At 50.4% G+C, this 16373-nt stretch overlaps 1 protein-coding gene across 1 annotated transcript in view; it reads right to left on the bottom strand.

Moving 5' to 3' along the window:
• LOC141102565 (calreticulin-like) overlaps positions 1 to 6495 on the bottom strand; it is a 62568-nt gene extending 56073 nt beyond the window's left edge. Inside the window, exons 1-2 of the mRNA XM_073591478.1 lie at positions 6408 to 6495; positions 2763 to 2864 (exon numbers count right to left, since the gene is read on the bottom strand). Of these exons, the coding sequence (XP_073447579.1) occupies positions 2763 to 2864; positions 6408 to 6495 (190 nt within the window). The remainder of the gene's footprint in view (positions 1 to 2762; positions 2865 to 6407) is intronic.
• Positions 6496 to 16373: the final 9878 nt, after the last annotated feature.

Raw genomic sequence — 16373 nt, 5'->3', positions numbered from 1 at the left:
TCAAAGGGGTTCATCTTCATCACTACCTAGATGACCTCCTTCTCCTAGCTCAAAGCAAAAGTCAACTTTTAGAGCACAGGTGCCTGGTCATCTCCACCCTTCAGGAGTTTGGGTGGCTTCTGAATATAGAGAAGAGCCACTTGGAACCCACACAGTCCCTCGTGTTTCTCGTAGCTCACTTCAACACGGTGGAGGGCTTCATCTCGCTGCCCGAAGAGAAGATTGTAGTAGTCCAAGACAGAATCAGCTCAGCCCTCGCTTCGTCTTATCTCTCTGCCCTCCAGTGTCTGAAGGTGATTGGCACCATGGCAGCTACTATTCCCATGGTGGAGTGGGCACAGTGGTACACAGGGCCCTTCCAAAAAGGGTTCCCCCAACAATGGAGGTTCAACAGCAGGAGCCAGCGCATCCACCTTTCTCCAGCTATGAGAGCATCTATCTTTTGGTGGCTCCAGGGGAAAAATCTTCGCAATTGCCACTCGATCATTCCCATCACATGGGTCACGATAACCTCAGATGCCAGCAACAGGGGCTGGGGCACTCATTGCCTATCAGAAGTAGCACAGGGCAGATGGAATTTCCCTTCTCTCGGGATTGTGTCCAACATCCTGGAACTGTGGGCTGCCTTACAGGCACTTCTAGTGTTCCATCATCTAACAAAGAACTCCTCAGTGATGCTCAGGTTGGCCAATACAACCACGGTGGCCTACATAAGGAAGCAGGGTGGAACCCGCAGCTGGTTCCTACTACAGGAGGTGGAGCCAATCATGAGCTGGGCTCAAAGGAACTTGTCCAACATCTCAGTAGTTTACATACCTGGGATCCAGACTGTACAGGCGGACTTCCTTTCTCATGTTCAGATGAAGAACAACGAGTGGTCTCTCCACAAACAGGTGTTCAAATGGCTCCTGACCCTGGGGGTGTCTCCAGAAGTCGACCTCTGTGCAAGTTGACCAAGTATTACTCGAGGTTCCCAGACCGTCGGGCATATGGGATAGATGCTCTCTCGGACCAGTGGAGGTTCCACAAGGCTTACGCCTTTTCTCCGGTGCCAGTGATACTCCAGTTTCTCCGGAGGCTCAGAACGGGAAAAGGTGGAAGTCATAGCGGTAACTCCTTTCTGGCCCAACAGGCCATGGTTTCCTCTCTTGACACTCCTCAGTTATCGGGACTTAATTCCCCTGCCACTCAGGCTGGATCTACTATCTCCGGGCACAACTCTGCACCCCTGTCCTCACCTGCACCTCAGGGTTCAGTTCTTGAGAGGGGAAGGCTCGAGGCTCTAGGTTGTCCAGAAGAGGCCATTCCGACCCTCTTTAATGCCAGAAGGAAAAGCACCAACAGGGTCTATGAACCTATATGGACCAGGTTCACGGACCACATGTCTTCCAGGCCTAACCCTTGCAACGCCCCGACAGTCCAGGATGTTCTTAGCTTCCTACAATCAGGTCTAGACCTGTCCCTAGCAGTGAGCTCACTTTGGGTACAAGTATCTGCGATCTCGGCATTCATGGGAGTTTCATGGGCTAATCACTCCCTTGTTCGCCAGTTCTTTAAAGGTGCTATCAGGCTTAGGCCTCAGAGGAATCCAAGGTTCCCCAAGTGGCATCTCTCTCTTGTTCTGGATTTCCTTACTAAGCTCGGATCAGATCCTGACAAACCCCTCTCAGTGAAAGATATTACACTCAAGACCACCTTCCTGGTGGCTGTTACTTCAGCAAAAAGAGTATCTGAAATCAGAAACCTGGGTTCAAAGGAGCCTTTTCTAACTTTTTTCCAGACAGAGCAGTGTTAATTCCCATGCTGGGGTCAAACCCTAAAGTGACCAGAATTTTTCATGAAAATCAAGACATTGTGCTTCCCACCTTTAGGTCAACGGAAATTCAAGATGTCCACCCCCTTGATGTGTGGCACACTCTTAAACAATACCTTCAAGTCACGGCTCCCCTAGACAATCGGACTTTCTTTTCATCCTTCTCCACGGGAAAAACAAAGGAATGCGGGCTTCGGTTACATCCATTGCTGCATGGATCATACAGACCATTCAAAGGGCTTATAAAGCGAAGGGCTTGGCTCCTCCAGAAGCAGTGACAGCACACTCAACTCGGAGTATCTCGACCTCTTAGGCAGCTTCTCGACATGTCGCTCCTGAAATAATCTGTAGAGCGGCTTCCTGGTCTTCTATCAACACATTTGTGTCTCACTACTGTGTTGAACCAGCTGCCTTATCATCTGTTAATTTTGGTTTGCAAGTACTGTTGGTTGACGGTGTTAAATTAATTTTGCTTTCTTTGCTCAGCATTTGCCCACCCGGGTGTGTATGGCGAGTTATTTCCCACAAATATGCTGCCATGGAGCCTATTAGGAAAGGAAAATTACGGTAAGCATTTGATAGGAAATTTTCAATTTTTTGTCTTTTTCCACATCTGAGAGATTTACTATTACTTACTTGATGAAGGAAAATCTCCCCAGTAGAGACTATAAAAAAAAGCCTTCCTTACTCCACAAAATAAAACATGTTGACTGAAGTTGGACTTTATTAGCAGGTGGGGAGACAATCATTAAAATGTCCTGAATGATATCACATTAATAAAGCGAAGGCCAAAATGTGTTACCCATCCTAACCATTCAGAAATGATTCTTCAATGTCAACAATAAAATGATAAAAACAATAAAATAACATCTGAATGATTCCTGTAGATTACTTAAGTATAAACATCCTCATTGCTCTTTGAGTCCAATAATTGTCATGTGAAGCTTACCTTTATCCTTTTCGGGGTCACCCCAGAATTTGCCAGCACTCAGCTGCCACTTGCCATAATCAGGTTTACTTTTGGATTCAACCCACCTGTTCTGCCACTCATCTGAAAAGAACGCATACATAGCATACATGAAACTGAAGGATTCAAACAGAGCCAACAAATGACAGTCTAGATGTGTGTGGTTCACCATCAAAACTTTAACGTGCTTGTCCAAAGCAATTTTAATGATGACATAGATGCAAAGTTTTGTTGCTAAGAAAGGGAAACCTTTATTAGGAGTATTCTTTCATTTCAGGATACCTATCAGTATGCAGGCAGGTATGATTTTCCAGATACATTCTAAAAATGTAAATGTTGCTGCCTTGTAACTTTAAAGGGTTACCAGGAGAACAAGGGGTCAATTTCTTTTAGATTTGCCAGAGTGAATTATTTTCTGGAGGGTTCTGGAGACAGTCTGAAGCCTGTTACTGATTGTTGAATGCCAAATAGCTACATGCAATATAGTTCTGGCCCATCAGTCTCTCAAGTTAATGGATGATTAAGAATTGGTCTGAAGAAAGTCCCTTTGTATCTCTAACCAATTCTCTACAATCTAGAGCAGCCATTCTCTACCAGGGTTCTGTGGAACTCTAGGGTTCCTCCAGAGGTTGCTAAGTATTCCTTAAAGTGTGGTTGACTGACTTTCCATCTGAGGGTGCCTGGATAGCTCCAGGTCCAGTGCCACTTGGTAGTGCCAGGACACCAATGATCTTTATAGCTGTCTGTAAGGGGGGCTTTCTGACCACCATTGTAGGAGGAGTGAGTAGATGAATGAACTGTCAAAAAGACTGATGTAGTGATACAACAAAATACAATATTAATGTCCATCAACAATAATAAGTAATAAATGAAAGAACGTGCAGTGATCAAAAAATGTAAGGATTATAAATGGATAATCATATGAAAAATAGTCCATTGTGAAAACGAAATCACTGAAGAAGAAAAAAAGATACCCATGTGAGGGCATAAAAAGGTTCTGACTTTGCCTTTGATTGTGAGATCCACCACCATATCAAAAGATTGGCACGCTTACCAGAGAGTGTGGACTCATATACCAATAAGTATTGAGTCAAACGAGCGTTCGTGAGGTATACCAATATGCAGCAGGATCAGATGGATGGTTGGAGATCACCCGGCCATAACATGGATGGAGGAGTTTCACTTGGGGATTGCAATGACTCCACGAGCATCACCCGCTCGTCACGCTTGTGGAGTCATTGCAACCCTTTCTGAACCCAACTTTGATTTTATTGCTTGAATCAAGTGGATGTTTGCAAGTGTACTCCTTTTTATATTAAATATTTTATGCAGTTTTACACTATGTGTGGCTGTTAATTCTCTATATGTTCGGGAGTGGCCTTCCCTAGTGATGTCTGTCGGTTTTGGGAGTCTGTTTGCCTCAAGTGAAACTCCTCCATCCATGTTATGGCCGGGTGATCTCCAACAATCCATCTGATCATGCTGGGTTGACTCAATACTTATCGGTATATGAGTCTACACTCTCTGGTAAGCGTGCCAATCTTATCATGTGGTGGTGGATTTCACAATCAAAGGCGAAGTCAACACCCTTTTGTGCCCTCACATGGGTGTCTTTTCTTCTACTTCAGTGATTTCATTTTCAGGGTGGACTATTTTTCATATGATTATCTATTTATAATCCTTACATTTTTTGATCACTGCACGTTTTTTTATGAATTACCTATTATTGTCGATGGACATTATCATGTGATTTTGTATCACTACATCAGTCTTATCGACAGTTAATTGACCTATTCACTTCATATTCTCACATTGTACAGAGCGCTACACTATTTATTTATTTGTTATACATTTGCACAATATGTCTAGTGAGTGTTAGCTGCTATTTTTAGTCTCTGAGCGCAGTTCCTATTTTTCTTGTATTGTAGGAGGAGTGTTTTTAACTGACGATGTGAGGGGCATTTTTTCCCACTGACCCCCGATGACTTGATAATAGCAGGGTTCCCTGAGACCTGAAAATTATTTCAAGGGTTTCTCTTGGGTGAAAAGGTTGAGAAAGGCTGGTCCATAGACAGCCTCAAAGGGGTTGTAAACCCTCATGGTTTTTCACCTTCATGCATTCTATGCATGAAGGTGAAAAATCTTCTGCAGTGCTGCAGCCCCACGGCCCTCCCCCGTTTTACTTACCTGAAGGCTGTCATCCTCCGGCTGGGAACGAGCACACCAACTCTAGCTGGTGTCTCATGTCCTGATTGGATGGATTGATAGCAGCGCATCCATTGGCTCCCGCTGCTGTCAATCAAATCCAATGATGCAGCGCCGGGGGGCAGGGCCGAGTCCTGCATTCTGTGTGAATGGACACAGATGCAGGACTTGGGAGCGCGCCTGTATGGGTGTCCACCTTAGGAGAGCCTTCCCCGACACTCAATGCGAGGAGCCATCAGCGCCGCTAAGTGACTCCAGAAGAGGAGGATCGGGGCCACTGTGTGCAAAACAAACTGCACAGTGGAGGTAAGTATGACATGTTTGTTATTTAAAAAAAAACAAAAAAAAACACGAGGGTTTATAACCCCTTTAACCACTTCAATACCAGGCACTTATACACCTTCCTGCCCAGGCCAATTTTCAGCTTTCAGTGCTGTCGCAATTTGAATGACAATTGCGCGGTCATGCTAATGCAAACAAATTTTTTATCATTTTGTTCCCACAAATAGAGCTTTCTTTTGGTGGTATTTGATCACCTCTGCGATTTTTATTTTTTGCGCAACAAATAAAAAAAGACCAAAAATTTTGAAAAAAAAAAGTTTTTCTTTGTTTCTCTTAAATTTTTTTGTAAATAAGTATGTTTTCTTCTTCAATGATGGGCACTGATATGGCTGCACTGACGGGCACTGATAAGGTGGCACCAATGGGCACCGATAAAGTGGCACTGATGAGGTGGCACTGATGGACACTGATGATGGGCTCTGATAGGCGGCACTGATGGGCACTGATAAGCGGCACTGATGGGCACTGATAGGTGGCACTGGTATGCGTCACTGATGGGCACTCATAGGTGGCACTGATGGGCACTCATAGGTGGCACTGATGGGTACTTATGGGTGTCACTGATGGGTACTTATGGGTGGCACTGATAGGTGGCACGGATGGGCACTGATGGTCACTGATAGGTGGGCACTGATGAGCACAGATGGGCACTGATAGGTGGCACTGAGGGACACTGATGGGTGGCACTGATTACACTGGTGGGTGGCATTGCTGGGCATCACTTATTTTTTTATTTCTGTAATGGTGCCAGTCAGTGCCCATTTGTGGGAACTGATTGGCATGTATTGGGCATTTTTTTTTATATGTGGATGGCCATGGGATACATACCTGGCCATCCACATGCTGGGGGCTTCCCTGGTGCTCCTGGCAACTTCCCTGGTGGTCCAGTGATTTTCATTTTTCATACTTTTTGTTTTTCTACCAGTACCACACTTTCTGTCTTAGGGTGACAACATTTATTCATCTAACTTTACCCATAGCTCCCAATTGTCCCTGATTTCGAGGGACTGTCCCTGATTTGAAACAAAGTCCCTCTGTCCCTCTTTCCTCCTCATTTGTCCCTCCCAAAATACCTCTTACCTCCATCCTCAAACTGCTCTCGAAAATATATTATAGGGTCTGCAGATACAGCCAAGACAGCAGCTGCCAACAGCATGCACCACCTCATGGTATGAAAAGAAGATTCTGGATCCCAGATGCCTAAGGAAAAAGGAGATAACCTCTTGTTACCATACAGGTTATATATGAATGAGAACACTGTAAACATGGTAGAAAGAGTGATGTAAGAAAATTACTATTGTAATTACAATTTACTTTTCGTTCAAACAATATATCCAAGAAGCAATACAGAATTTAAAAAAAAAATGTCTAAAAAATAAACACTAAAAAAAATTTTTTATATACAGTATATATATATATATATATATATATATATATATATATATATATATATATATATATATATATACTTGGCAGGTGCTACACCCACCAACCATGACAGGGTATATAACTTCTGCTGTGGCTGCGACATGTGTACACCCCTGGACACTGCAGCTAAAGGGGATGCAATTGAAGAGGGGATGATAAAAACATGTCTTAACTATGGGGTTTTACCACCCCCCAAACTGCAAATGCAAATGAATCCTTACGGTTCTGAGCACCCTACAAGGCTGCTTTACACTGATTTGTTGTGGTTTACCCACACCTTGGATGCAGCGCTGTGCATCTGCAACTTTCCTGGTCTAGCTGCACTTTGCTATAGACTTTTATTATATCCTGCAGGTGTGGTGCACTTTCTGAAAGTGCGCCAAAACTCCTGCATTCAGAAAGTGCACCAAACCCACAGGATATAATAGAAGTCTACGGGAAACTTTAGCAGGTATCAAGCCAGGGACCCAACCAGTGGAGGTGACGCTTGCAGAGCAGCCTTGTGTGTCAAGCCGGGGACCGAGCAGGCCAGTGGAGGGAAGCTTGAGAAGTATCTGGAGTGCCAAGCTTGGGACCCAGCAGAGAGGCGGGGGTGACGCTTGAGGAAGATACTACAGTGAAGATTGGAAGCTCAAGGGATTCAGTGACAGCGAATCATCTAGTCTAGAGAAAGAGAGACTGGAAGCTCAGTAGGCTGAAGAACTACAAGAAGTGATTGTAGTGGAAGTGAAGGAACTGTTACACTTTGTGTTAGGATAGGGTTGCCACCTTTTCTTCAAGCCAAACCCGAACACTTTTGCGGTGCATGGCAATTTTTTTGTAGTACACGCTATAGGATTGTAAAATACCTGGGACACCTTTTGGATTACCCAAAGAGAGTAGTAATGAGGTATTCTACAGTGAACAGTGGCTATGGCCAAATTGCATTAACAGTAGGGGGACTTAAAGGGGCATGATTAAATAAAACAAAAGCATTTGTGTACCCAAAAAAAGAGTAGTGGATGGCGTCAGTAGGGCAGTGGATGATGTCAGTAGAGCAGAGTCTATAATACCATGCTTTCTCCTGCAAAAGCGTCCCTGGTTGCTAGGACACCAGTCCAGAGGCCCTCAATTCACTGTCTTGGGGCATCGGTGCAGGCGGCTGGGTGGGAGAGAGAGCGCGCACAGACAGACAGTGCAGTGTGACCCGGCTGTAGGACATTAGCCCCGCTGGAGCGGGGGACGAAGGGGGGGAATGCGTGCTGTTTGGGGGTAGCTGACAGGGGGGGGTAGCTGACAGAGAGGGTGGGGTAGCTGACAGAGGGGGGGCGGGTAGCTGACAGAGGAAGGGCAGGTAGCTGACAGAGGACTGGGTAGCTGATAGAGGGGAGGGGGGAGCTGACAGAAGAGGGGGGTAGCTGACAGAGGGGAGGGGGTAGCTGACAGAGGAGAGGGGGTAGCTGACAGGGGGGGTAGCTGACAGAGGAGGGGGGGTAGCTGACAAAGGAGGGGGGGTAGCTGACAGAGGAGGGGGGTAGCTGACAGAGGAGGGGGGGTAGCTGACAGAGGGAAGGGGGGTAGCTGACAGAGGGGAGGGGGGTAGCTGACAGAGGAGAAGGTGTGGCTGACAGAGGGGAGGGGGTAGCTGACAGGGGGAGGGGGTAGCTGACAGAGGAGGGGGGGTAGCTGACAGAGGGGGGGGTAGCTGATAGAGGGGAGGGGGGTAGGTGACAGAGAGGAGGGGATAGCTGACAGAGGAGGGGGAGTAGCTGACAGAGGAGGGGGGAGCTGACAGAGAGGAGGGGGTTGCTGAAAGAGGAGGGGGTAGCTGATAGAGGGGAGGGGGTAGCTGAAAGAGGGGAGGGGGAAGCTGACAGAGGGGAGGGGGAAGCTGACAGAGGGGAGGGGGAAGCTGACAGAGGGGAGGGGGGTAGCTAACAAAGGGGAGGGGGGGTAACAGAGGGGAGGGGGTAGCTGACAGGGGGGAGGGGGGTAGCTGACAGAGGGGAGGGGGGGGTAGCTGACAGAGGGGAGGGGGGGTAGCTGACAGAGGGGGGGTAGCTGACAGAGGGGAGGGGGTAGCTGACAGAGGGTAGGGGGTAGCTGACAGAGGGTAGGGGGTAGCTGACAGAGGGTAGGGGATAGCTGACAGGGGGGGTAGCTGACAGAGGAGGGGGGAGCTGACAGAGAGGAGGGGGTTGCTGAAAGAGGAGGGGGTAGCTGATAGAGGGGAGGGGGTAGCTGAAAGAGGGGAGGGGGAAGCTGACAGAGGGAAGGGGGTAGCTAACAGAGGGGGGGGGGTAGCTGACAGAGGAGGAGGTGTAGCTGACAAAGGGGAGGGGGTAGCTGACAGGGGGGAGGGGGGGTAGCTGACAGAGGGGAGGGGGGTTAGCTGACAGAGGAGGGGGGGTAGCTGACAGAGGGGAGGGGGTAGCTGACAGAGGGGAGGGGATAGCTGACAGGGGGGGTAGCTGAAAGAGGAGGGGGGAGGCTGACAGAGGAGGGGGGTAGCTGACAGAGGAGGGGGGGTAGCTGACAGAGGGGAGGGGGTAGCTGACAGAGGGGAGGGGGTAGCTGACAGAGGGGAGGGGGGTAGCTGACAGAGGGGAGGGGTAGCTGACAGAGGAGAAGGTGTGGCTGACAGAGGGGAGGGGATAGCCGACAGGGGGGAGGGGGTAGCTGACAGAGGAGGGGGGGTAGCTGACAGAGGGGGGTAGCTGACAGAGGGGAGGAGGGTAGGTGACAGAGAGGAGGGGGTAGCTGAAAGAGGAGGGGGGAGCTGATAGAGAGGAGGGGGTAGCTGACAGAGAGGAGGGGGTTGCTGACAGAGAGGAGGGGGTTGCTGACAGAGAGGAGGGGGTTGCTGACAGAGGAGGGGGGTAGCTGATAGAGGGGAGGGGGTAGCTGAAAGAGGGGAGGGGGAAGCTGACCGAGGGAAGGGGGAAGCTGACAGAGGGGAGGGGGGTAGCTAACAGAGGGGAGGGGGTAGCTGACAGAGGAGAAGGTGTAGCTGACAGAGGGGAGGGGATAGCTGACAGGGGGGAGGGGGGTAGCTGACAGAGGGGAGGGGGGAGTTGATAGAGAGGAGGGGGTAGCTGACAGAGGAGGGGGGTAGCTGACAGAGGGTAGGGGGAGCTGATAGAGAGGAGGGGGTAGCTGACAGAGGGGAGGGGGTTGCTGACAGAGGAGGGGGGGTAGCTGATAGAGGGGAGGGAGTAGCTGACAGAGGAGGGGGGTAGCTGACAGGGGAGGGGGGTATCTGACAGAGGGGAGGGGGGTATCTGACAGAGGGGAGGGGTAGCTGACAGAGGGGAGGGGGTAGCTGACAGAGGGGAGGGGGTAGCTGACAGGGGGGAGGGGGTAGCTGACAGAGGAGGGGGTAGCTGACAGAGGGGGGGTAGCTGACAGAGGGGAGGGGGGTAGGTGACAGAGAGGAGGGGGTAGCTGACAGAGGAGGGGGGAGCTGATAGAGAGGAGGGGTAGCTGACAGAGAGGAGGGGGTTGCTGAAAGAGGAGGGGGGTAGCTGATAGAGGGGAGGGGGTAGCTGAAAGAGGGGAGGGGGAAGCTGAAAGAGGGGAGGGGGAAGCTGACCGAGGGAAGGGGGAAGCTGACAGAGGGGAGGGGGTAGCTGACAGAGGAGAAGGTGTAGCTGACAGAGGGGAGGGGGTAGCTGACAGGGGGGAGGGGGGTAGCTGACAGAGGGGAGGGGGGTAGCTGACAGAGGGGAGGGGGGAGTTGATAGAGAGGAGGGGGTAGCTGACAGAGAGGAGGGGGTTGCTGAAAGAGGAGGGGGGTAGCTGATAGAGGGGAGGGGGTAGCTGAAAGAGGGGAGGGGGAAGCTGACCGAGGGAAGGGGGAAGCTGACAGAGGGGAGGGGGTAGCTGACAGAGGAGAAGGTGTAGCTGACAGAGGGGAGGGGGTAGCTGACAGGGGGGAGGGGGGTAGCTGACAGAGGGGAGGGGGGTAGCTGACAGAGGGGAGGGGGGAGTTGATAGAGAGGAGGGGGTAGCTGACAGAGAGGAGGGGGTTGCTGAAAGAGGAGGGGGGTAGCTGATAGAGGGGAGGGGGTAGCTGAAAGAGGGGAGGGGGAAGCTGACCGAGGGAAGGGGGTAGCTGACAGAGGAGAAGGTGTAGCTGACAGAGGGGAGGGGGTAGCTGACAGGGGGGAGGGAGTAGCTGACAGAGGAGAAGGTGTAGCTGACAGAGGGGAGGGGGTAGCTGACAGGGGGGAGGGGGTAGCTGACAGAGGAGAAGGTGTAGCTGACAGAGGGGAGGGGGTAGCTGACAGGGGGGAGGGGGGGTAGCTGACAGGGTGGAGGGGGGGTAGCTGACAGAGGGGAGGGGGGGTAGCTGACAGAGGGGAGGGGGGAGCTGATAGAGAGGAGGGGGTAGCTGACAGAGGGGAGGGGGTAGCTGACAGAGGGTAGGGGGGAGCTGATAGAGAGGAGGGGGTAGCTGACAGAGGGGAGGGGGTTGCTGACAGAGGAGGGGGGGTAGCTGATAGAGGGGAGGGAGTAGCTGACAGAGGAGGGGGGTAGCTGACAGGGGAGGGGGGTATCTGACAGAGGGGAGGGGGGTATCTGACAGAGGGGAGGGGTAGCTGACAGAGGGGAGGGGGTAGCTGACAGAGGGGAGGGGGTAGCTGACAGGGGGGAGGGGGTAGCTGACAGAGGAGGGGGGGTAGCTGACAGGGGGGAGGGAGTAGCTGACAGAGGAGAAGGTGTAGCTGACAGAGGGGAGGGGGTAGCTGACAGGGGGGAGGGGGTAGCTGACAGAGGAGAAGGTGTAGCTGACAGAGGGGAGGGGGTAGCTGACAGGGGGGAGGGGGAAGCTGACCGAGGGAAGGGGGAAGCTGACAGAGGGGAGGGGGTAGCTGACAGAGGAGAAGGTGTAGCTGACAGAGGGGAGGGGGTAGCTGACAGGGGGGAGGGGGGTAGCTGACAGAGGGGAGGGGGGTAGCTGACAGAGGGGAGGGGGGAGTTGATAGAGAGGAGGGGGTAGCTGACAGAGAGGAGGGGGTTGCTGAAAGAGGAGGGGGGTAGCTGATAGAGGGGAGGGGGTAGCTGAAAGAGGGGAGGGGGAAGCTGACCGAGGGAAGGGGGAAGCTGACAGAGGGGAGGGGGTAGCTGACAGAGGAGAAGGTGTAGCTGACAGAGGGGAGGGGGTAGCTGACAGGGGGGAGGGGGTAGCTGACAGAGGGGAGGGGGGTAGCTGACAGAGGGGAGGGGGGAGTTGATAGAGAGGAGGGGGTAGCTGACAGAGAGGAGGGGGTTGCTGAAAGAGGAGGGGGGTAGCTGATAGAGGGGAGGGGGTAGCTGAAAGAGGGGAGGGGGAAGCTGACCGAGGGAAGGGGGTAGCTGACAGAGGAGAAGGTGTAGCTGACAGAGGGGAGGGGGTAGCTGACAGGGGGGAGGGAGTAGCTGACAGAGGAGAAGGTGTAGCTGACAGAGGGGAGGGGGTAGCTGACAGGGGGGAGGGGGTAGCTGACAGAGGAGAAGGTGTAGCTGACAGAGGGGAGGGGGTAGCTGACAGGGGGGAGGGGGGGTAGCTGACAGAGGGGAGGGGGGAGCTGATAGAGAGGAGGGGGTAGCTGACAGAGGGGAGGGGGTTGCTGACAGAGGAGGGGGGGTAGCTGATGGAGGGGAGGGAGTAGCTGACAGAGGAGGGGGGTAGCTGACAGGGGAGGGGGGTAGCTGACAGGGGAGGGGGGTATCTGACAGAGGGGAGGGGGGTATCTGACAGAGGAGAGGGGGGTAGGTGACAGAGAGGAGGGGGGAGCTGATAGAGAGGAGGGGGTAGCTGATAGAGAGGAGGGGGTAGCTGACAGAGAGGAGGGGGTAGCTGACAGAGAGGAGGGGGTTGCTGAAAGAGGAGGGGGGTAGCTGATAGAGGGGAGGGGGTAGCTGAAAGAGGGAAGGGGGAAGCTGACCGAGGGAAGGGGGAAGCTGACAGAGGGGAGGGGGTAGCTGACAGGAGGGGAGGGAGGGTAGCTGACAGAGGGGAGGGGGGAGCTGATAGAGAGGAGGGGGGGTAGCTGATGGAGGGGAGGGAGTAGCTGACAGGGGAGGGGGGTATCTGACAGAGGGGAGGGAGTAGCTGACAGGGGAGGGGGGTATCTGACAGAGGGGAGGGAGTAGCTGACAGGGGAGGGGGGTATCTGACAGAGGGGAGGGAGTAGCTGACAGGGGAGGGGGGTATCTGACAGAGGGGAGGGAGTAGCTGACAGGGGAGGGGGGTATCTGACAGAGGGGAGGGGTAGCTGACAGAGGAGAGGGGGCTGACAGACAGGCGATTGGTAGAGCAGATGACAGAGAGACCTCACCTCAGTCAGGAGACACACAGACATCGCGCGCCAGGCAGGGAGGCGGGACTCCGGGCGGCCGCGATCACCCACAGCTCCACCGGGGCAATCACAAACCCTTATGAACGCCGCCCGCACATGACTAATTCAGAAAATCCCGGGGCGCCCGCTGCCCACTGCCTAGCTCTCGCACACTCGCACACTCGCACAGTGTGACAGTGTACATTTATGGCGGCGGGCACGGGAATCGGCATGCGCCACTCTAGAAGCTGCGGCCGGGGCCAGAGGATGGTTGAACAGTTGCTATATGTGTCCGGGTTTCGGGCGGGTTGAAACCCGGGCACATGTGTCAAAACCCGGGCTGTCCGGGTCAAAACCGGACAGGTGGCAACCCTATGTTAGGAACTGTTCAAGACTGTTGCCATAGGAGACAGCATTCCTACACATGCAGATGTGGCGTCTTGCTGGATGCCTTTCCCTGCATGGCTGTCTACCTGTAGAAGTCTCGGAGTCTGCCAATTACATTCAACTACCTAAGGGTGTCCTGGCCTTAACCCTCCCTCCCAAAGTTCTGTTAAGAGAAATAAAATCTCTTTGCATTAAAGTAGTGTCTGGTGCCAAATTAATATACCTTATACTACACCCTCTATGCCTTGCAACCCACCGTATACAGAAAGATGTCAGCAGGCCTTGGTTTTAAAGGTTCTCATTAGACTAGAGGAGGCCCTGGACCTTGCTTCATGTAGATCTGCTTTTTACTTGTACAGACTACTGAACAAAAGGAAGCAGAGATGGTTTCAAGATTCCTGAACTATAAAGTGCCTTAAGACTCCTCTCAACATCTCCTGAATCCCCTTCCTCTTATGCCGCGTACACACGAGCAGACTTCTCGTTGGACTGAAGTCCGACGGTCTTTCCGACGGAGTTCCGACAGAGTTCCAATGAAACGGACTTGCCTACACACGATCACACCAAAGTCCGATCGTTTCGAACGTGATGACCGAACTAGAATAAGGAAGTTCATAGCCAGGAGCCAATATCTGTCCTTGCGTCGTCTTTGGTCCGTCGGACTAGCATACAGACGAATGGATTTTTCGATAGGAATCGAGTCCATCGGAAAGATTTGAAACTTGTTCTATTTCTAAGGTTCATCAGATTTTTAGACAGATAAGGTCTGATGAAGCCCACACACAATCGAATTGTCCGACGGATTTGTTCTGTCGGACCTTTGATGCTGAAAAGTCCGGTCATGTGTACGCGGCATAACAGTTCTCTAAAGCTCAGAGTAGCATGTTTTTGTTCATGGCAAGAAAGAAGGACTTATATACATTATATAATATAAGATAAAAAATATCTCCAAGATAGGAACGCCATATCATGAGACATAACAATCTGAATTTAAGATTTCAGTTTAATTTTAATCTAGGTTTTAATTTTCATTTAAATTTCAATTCAAAGGGTAACTCCACTTTCATGGGGAAAAATAGCAAATAAAACAAAATAATAATATAACATATACAATTGTTACACAAGTCATATTGTAATTGAATTTTATTGATTGTTATTAGAAATCACCTTTTCTTTTCAATCTGTAGCTCTGAAATTCTCTGTAAAAAGCAATGCAATATGGTAACCTGAAGGTGTTTTTTACACAGATGGTGTATAGACCGCCCCTCATGTATGTCATTTCCTGCTGTGTGATTGGCTTACTGATTTTCCCAGAAGTCTGCACTAATATACAAAATTGATTTTGTGCATTGCCTGCAACAAAAATTGTATTTTTGGTGAGATTTTTTCAGTAGAAAATCGCGTCTAAAGGGATGCAGACCCTGCAAGTTTTCTCATTAGAGCTTTGCAGGTGCAGCAGCTGATTGATATTTACAAAACCACTCCCATGTAGCTTCACTTTCCACATGGACACAGGGCAAACAAACATCTATGTCTCCAGAATAACAAAAGGTAGGAATCTGCAACAAAGTTGTTAAAATCCTCTTAGCTACTCTTTAAAGTGATTGTAAAGGCAGAAGTTTTTTTTATCTTAATGCATTCTATGCATTTGGATAAAAAGCTTTCTGTGTGCAGCAGCCCCCCTTAGCCCCCTAATACCTGAGCCCCATCTCGACCCAGCGATGTTGTAGGAGTGTCTCGGCCGCCCAGGACTCCCCTCCTCATTTGCTGAGACAGCAGTGTGGCGCCATTGGCTCCCGCTGCTGTCAATCAAAGTCAATCAGCCAATGCGGAGATAAAGGGGGTGGGGCCGGGTCACGGCTTCATGTCTGAATAGACACAGGAAGCTGTGGTTCGGCTTGGGTGCACCTGTTTTGTCAGATTAGACGACCCATCAGATTTTGTAACGAAAGTGACGTTCCGTCACAGCCATCTTGGTACACCCCGCACTCGGCTGCAGTAAGGATACAGTGAGAAGTCACCGGGGGACAGATGCTGCATCCACCTAGGTAAGTATGAGTATTAAAAAAAAAACAAAAAACAGACTTCCCTTTTAATAAATCATTTAAAAAAGGAAACAATTTGCTTTAAAAATACTGACGTGTTGATTAACTGTATGTTAAGAGGGATTGTTTAATGATAGCTTTACTTTAAAAAGAGTAACAGGTGGTACTGAATTGCTTGGTAAGCAGAATGAAATATATTATTATATAACTGACAATGCCATCCAGTGGTGACATCATAATGAGATTGTGATAAGTGTGTGCTGCTTACCTTTCGCTAGTAGTAATGAGTAAGGATGTAGTAATTATAGAAACAATGATATGCAGTATATCAAAGAGCAAAAGCTGAGATCTCTCTCTACTTATAATCATGCAGGAATGTGCTCTGCTCTCTGTTAAAACTGTACAAGCTGTGGCACAGTTGAATCTAAAAAATTTCCATAATGTATTCTGTAAAATAGATATATTTTGTGTATACTGATTGCCTGCCTCCACCAAACATATTGAAAGATGAAGTTTCGATATGTAAATTTTTACATATGTTCCATAACTCTGGGATCCATGTGGAAGCTGGAACCCACATTGTACAATCAGAGAACACTTTGCTATCACTGGAAAAATGCAAAACATTCTCTAAATGGCATCCGTGCTAAGTGACCGATCTCCTGTGTTCATAAACGGACAACCGCTCAGTGGTGCCTACTGCAGTGATTTCCAGTTTCCAGCGGGAACCCACAGGTATGGTACATACATACTTACATTGGACCAAGCTGGTGCAATGTAACTGTGAAAATGTTGACATACCTGGTGTAGTGGTACCCCCCGTAGGAGCCGCTGAGTATTGTGGTCCACCTGACACCCTGCACAGCCCGGCATTCACCTCTCAG

The sequence above is a fragment of the Aquarana catesbeiana genome, linkage group LG07, assembly GCF_042186555.1.
Source record: "Aquarana catesbeiana isolate 2022-GZ linkage group LG07, ASM4218655v1, whole genome shotgun sequence".
Lineage (NCBI taxonomy): Eukaryota > Metazoa > Chordata > Amphibia > Anura > Ranidae > Aquarana > Aquarana catesbeiana.
This window is presented reverse-complemented; position numbering and strand designations above follow the sequence as displayed.